At 44.7% G+C, this 5,820-nt stretch overlaps 1 protein-coding gene across 1 annotated transcript in view; it reads right to left on the reverse strand.

Moving 5' to 3' along the window:
• Positions 1 to 2,066: 2,066 nt before the first annotated feature.
• Positions 2,067 to 5,820, reverse strand: part of Phyh (phytanoyl-CoA 2-hydroxylase) — a 16,899-nt gene continuing 13,145 nt past the window's right edge. The window contains exons 7-9 of the mRNA NM_053674.2: positions 4,582 to 4,731; positions 2,790 to 2,924; positions 2,067 to 2,294 (exon numbers count right to left, since the gene is read on the reverse strand). Of these exons, the coding sequence (NP_446126.1) occupies positions 2,241 to 2,294; positions 2,790 to 2,924; positions 4,582 to 4,731 (339 nt within the window). The 3' untranslated portion in view covers positions 2,067 to 2,240. The remainder of the gene's footprint in view (positions 2,295 to 2,789; positions 2,925 to 4,581; positions 4,732 to 5,820) is intronic.

The raw sequence follows: 5,820 nt of genomic DNA on the forward strand, positions 1-5,820 counted from the left end.
GAAACTTTTAAAAACCATTTATTTGCTTTTTTTTATATGAGTACATTGCCATTTTCTTCAGACCCACCAGAAGAGAGCATCAGATCCCATCACAGAGGGTGTGAGCCACCATGTGATCGCTGGGAATTGAACTCACGACCTTCAGAAGAGCAGTCAGTGCTCTTCACCACTGAGCCATCTCTCCAGCCCCAAGAGAGACTTTTAGACCAGGTACTCTGAGACCAGGTGGCTAGAACTGTCCAGTGGTGCTGCCGCAGGGGAATTCCCAGCATTGAGGCACACAACTGTCGCTGTGCAGTGTGACCACAACGTACTAGGAGTATACCTGATACCCAGATCCTAACCCGACACCCAGATCCTGCACCTAGCACCCAGATTCTTGTCTCTAACACCATTGGCCAGAAAAAGCCGGAACAGTAGGAGGAGCTCAGAAATCGTGTATTATAATGGGGCTTTCTGGACCCATCAGCAGTTAAATAATGACACAGAGACGTATTAATATTTATTATGGCTTGGGCTACCTTCCACCTAGCTCATTAATTTCATTTCCTAACCCATGATCAGCCACAAGCCTAGTTTGTTACTTCCCCTGACCCCACCCCACCACCCATCAGTGTAGATGACCTCTGTGGTCCCCTGGTCAATCCTCCCGTGTCCCATTCTTCTCACAGTGACCCCCACTAGGCCTGGAAGTCCTGCCTTCCCTTCCCTGCCTAGCTATTACCCAGGTCTTTGTTAAACCAACCAGCAAGTGATCTTTATAAAGCCAGTCAGAGAGCAAGGAAAGTACCTTTACAAAATTCTGAGGCAGGGGATGAGCCGTTAAGAATGACAATGCGGGGGTTGGGGATTTAGCTCAGCGGTAGAGTGCTTGCCTAGGAAGCGCAAGGCCCTGGGTTCGGTCCCCAGCTCCGAAAAAAAGAACCAAAACAAAAACAAAAAAAAAAAAAAAAAAAAGAATGACAATGCCAAAATCGGGCCAGTACTCAGCTCTCGGCAAGTACAGCAATCAGCAATCAAATAATATAAAGGATACCTTCTTAAGTGTACCCTACAGAGAAAGAGAGGGAGGGAGAAGGAGGTGTGTGTGTGTGTGTGTGTGTGTGTGTGTGTGTGTGTGTGTGTGTGTGTTGGGGGGAGGAGTTGTCCTGATGAAGAAACTGGGAAGCACAAAACACCGAATTCAGGAAAACTGGTACTTAGCAGACTACCAAGAAAGGAGGTTTCTATTTTTCCTTACCCTAACTAAAATTTGAAAACCAAAGAGCAACGCCTCCCTGCTGCCCCCACCAGGAAGGTTTCTGCTTGCTCACACGGATAGAAGGCTTTCTGCTGCCCTGCCCTCTGGGAAATACAGAGTTGGCACCCTTGTCGTGTGCCTCAGCACCAAAGAAAAGTACTGGCGATGGCTAGCCTGTGCCTTATGGAAGGTGTTGGGTTGAGGACTTGCAACGAATTGTGTGTGAGGAAATGAGGTTCGACCTTTATTCACCTCCATGATGCTTTCCTGCTCACCAGTAGCTGGGAGTATCCACTTTATGCTCAACTTAAAACAAAACCCCTCTGTGATGGGAAACTGGTAGGAGGCAGGTTCCTGAGGGGAAGAGGTTGCACAACCTGAGGTAGACTGAACTTCCAAGAAATCATTTCTGCTTGTGTAGAAAGAAATTGACTGGATATGCTTCTATTACACTCAGTCATCTTTATTAGATACAGCCCAGGTTAGTTTTTCTTAAAACAGCGATAGTGCCACATGAATTATTCATGCACTCCCAATATGTGTGTCTCAATCTCGTTAGCAGGTGATAAAAAAGATAACATCATCTCAAAAAAATAAAAATGTCCTTCAGTGTCTTGCTTTGCTTTAATGTTCTCTATAAAATAATTATAATGAAGAGCTAATTCTTTTTCATTTTGTTCATGGGGGAAAGAGGAAGAGAAAGCACCTTGCTGTGTAGCCCAGGCTGCACTCGAACTCACGATGCTCCTGTCTCAGATTCTCATTGCCATGCCTCACTCTTGAAGGGTTCTTTTTTTTCTTTTTTCTTTCTTTTTTTTTTTTTTTATTATTTATATGAGTACACTGTAGCTATCTTCAGACACACCAGAAGAGGGCACCAGATCCCATTACAGATGGTTGTGAGCCATCATGTGGTTGCTGGGATTTGAACTCAGGACCTCCGGAAGAGCAATCAGTGCTCTTAACCGCTGAGCCACCTCTCCAGCCCTGAAGGGCTCTTTCAAAGGTTTATTCTTTCTCCTTTCACAAGTCGGCATCGAAACTTCCAAGTGTCCTGAAATAATATCAAACAGGGTTTTCAGAATATTTCCATCGGCTGTACCCTCCATGAAAAAAAGGGCTCAAACCTTTATAAATGACTAAGTAGGAAAAAATATTAATAGTTATATTGATTCATGGATAAACTGTGTTCTGGGACTCCAGTCAAGATAGCGTAGATGATTGGTGACACAGGAATTGTGACATCTGTATGCCAGTGTTGTACTGACGCCCCACCCCCCCTCCCCAAGTCATCACTGACTCCCCTAAGCTGGCCTTTGTCAGGACAAAGAAAAGAAAACTAGCTTTTCCAAATCGAATGTGCCTGCCCATGGGGATTGATTGACGATCGGCCGACAACATTGACTCTCCATGGCTAAAGCCCTGCGTTGCCGTTCTTAGCGGGCTCAGCCACAGTTCTGAAGGGAGCACGGAAGAGAAGCCAGTATGCTTTCAAATTAACCCAGAAGGAAGGGAACCCTGGCGTTTCCTCTGTGCTCGCATGCGGTACCTCAAAGTCCAGGGCTCCTTGGACTCCATAACGTTTCTCCGCAATCTCAATAACTTCCCTCGCAATGTTTTCTTGACTGGTGCCCTTCACGCTGATATATTTGCAGTCGGAGCTGCCATAGTGGCAGGAGATTGCCTGCGCAGAAAGGACCGGCCGGAGAAGGGCAGTTTATCAATCCCATTGTGCCCCGAAACCAAGCAGAGTCCTCCGAAGAGGAATGCTTCACTTGGGATTTGATTTCTCAATTGGAAAGAAAGGTGATCTATACTATCTTAAATCAGTCTCCTCATGCAGAGCGTATCCCCTCCTCCTGCCGCTGAAGGCTAACTGAGAAATTATAAAAGACTTAAATTTTTAAAAAAAAGTGTGTGTGTGTGTGTGTGTGTGTGTGCGTGTGTGTGTGTGTGTGTGTGTCTCCCAAGGGCACACATATATCCATGTGGAAATCAGAGAACAAGTTTTGAGGCTGACTTTCTCCTTGTATTCTGTAAGTCCTAGGGATAGAACTCTGGTCCTGAGTCTTGGGAACAAGTGCCTTATTTGCTTAACCATCTTACTGACCCACAAAACAGTTTTTTGTTTTGTTTTGTTTTTCAAATCAGTGTTTCTCTGTGTTGCCCTGGCTGTCCTAGAACTCAATCTGTAGACAAGCTGGCCTCGAACTTACAGAGATCTATCTGCCTCTGCTTCCGCGACAGCCAAGGCTTGTTACACAGAGAAACCCTGTCTTAAAAAACCAAAAAATAAAATATAAAATAAAATAAAATTAGCTGTGATACTTCTTTTTAAAAGGCATGTTTAGGAGGTCTAGTTCTTTAAGAGACCTTCAATATTTTCAGGCATTTAAGTTTTCTCATATCCTAAAATTCTTCAATGGATTGTGTCCCACTGTTAGAATAAGTTCATTTTATTAAAACATATTTTTTGTATTGCAATGGCTATACCCTATACTTGTACAACTCTGAGAGCCATACCAGCCTCTTAATGGGCATAGTAAGCACCATGGCTGTTTGATTTTGATGCATTAAAATATCATTTAGCTCTGTAATTGGAGTTTTGGCAGTTCCTTAGGTTTTGTCCCGAGACATCGCCTCCTTTCCCCTTTGCCTAATTCCAAGCTCCAGAGAAGCTAGTGGGATTGTAAGTGGGAATGAAGGTTCAGCAGCAGGGCTGGATAGAAACCATGGGACAGGCCCTAAAAGCCCATGTAGACCCAAAGGAGCCCTGATGTTTGGTGTGGACCACTGGGCTCCCACGGGGAGAAGACTCACAGATGGGCAGATCTACTGGACTGGTGGAAGTGAGAAGCTGGGCCATCTGTGGGGAATTTTTAAAGTGGGAGACAACGTATGAAGTTGTTTACACTCTTAAGCTAAAGACTAGGAGTGCCTGCTGACTCCGATTTCTGTGTAAAGTTTAGAACTCAGTACTGTCTAGGATCAACGCTATAGTTCTCTCAGTAGTGAAGACATACACTTCTCTCCTGCTGTGCTTTAGAATGAACGTTATGAATTCCAAATCATACTACTTTGGAAATTCAGCCATTGTTTTTGCCTCAGAAGCAGCTGTGTGCAGAAAAGGACACTTCCTTGAGAATTCTATGAATGGTCATGGTTCAGGGATTAGGGGCCTACGGCACTTTGGTTCCTACCTAACAGAGTGAATATATATGCATATCTGCCACAAAATGGCCCCTCAGTGAGAAGTCCTGCCGTCTTTGCTATCTTAACGTATCTCGAGTGCCTTGTTCCAGACCACTCATCTTTGGAGATGTAGTTACATGAATCCGTACTTTCCTGAATCCTTGAGTTCTGTTCCGACCAGATCCATGGATGAGCAGGGGATGGAAGAAAACTGTGTCGCCCTTTTCCATCACCAAGTGGACGCGGGGGCTGTCTGGGTCATAGTCTTGGATGCCATGGTACATTTTGTTAACTCCTCCCTAGAACACATAAGAGAAGCCACACTCATATTTGAGGTGCCACCATGATCAAGACTTCATCAGCAATGCATCAGGGGAAGCAAGAGTCCTTGAACTTCCCCCAAGACAACAGTTTGTTTAACCTAGACTCTAAATTATATATATATATATATATATATATATATATATATATATATATATATATATCAACAACAACCCAGAGCCCATGGTAGACGGAGAGGAATGACTCCTGAAAGTTGTCCCCTGACCTCCACACATACCTGACAACAGCAAATTAACTACAGCTGACTCAGACCAGCTCTACTTCAAGCAGTTAACACGGGTGTGATGCTTAATTCTAATGTTAACTTGGTATGTTTCAGAATCTCCTGAAGAATTAGTGGCAGCACAAGATGAAAAGGGGATCACCAAGGGATAATCTATGTTTTGGTGCTTTATCGTCTCTGCCGATGCCGCTGCTGTTTCCTTTGATGATGCTAGAACCAGTGTTTCCAGGTTTCTGTCCAGGGCTAAGGAGCATCAGCTCTCCAGGAACCTTCTAGGCTTTAGACATCAGACAGGGGCTGCTGGGACACTCGGCTTGGTCAACTGAGCAGCAACTACTCACCGGAGTCTCTCCCAGGTGAGACAGCCACTGTGGGACTGTTTTGACTGCTGAAGCCCCCGACTTTGAAGGACAGCCGTTGCTGCTATGTAAGTTGATTTAATAAATTATATGTATATACAAAATTCCCATCCGCCCTACTGGTTCTGTTCCTCTGCAGAGCCCTGGCTAATAGAACAGGCAAGCAGACCTTTGTCGTACGCACGTCCAACCTGAACCAGCGATGTTCTTTCCTAGTATGACATTCTCTAATATGACAGATTTTCCTATGTATCAGGAGTATCATGGCGGAGTTATTTTTTCTTCCCAAATCAGGAGGGAAACACAAGATATTTATGTCACAGCCAGAGTAAGCCAAAGAGAATAAAATAATGGTTGGGGGAGGGCACATATTTGTATTCCCTGCACTTGGGAGGCAGAGGCATAAAGCCCCACAAACACATCACCCCAGTGCTGTTCCTCAGCTACACTGCCTACTATGTTTC

The sequence above is a fragment of the Rattus norvegicus genome, chromosome 17 (genome assembly GCF_036323735.1).
Source record: "Rattus norvegicus strain BN/NHsdMcwi chromosome 17, GRCr8, whole genome shotgun sequence".
NCBI lineage: Eukaryota > Metazoa > Chordata > Mammalia > Rodentia > Muridae > Rattus > Rattus norvegicus.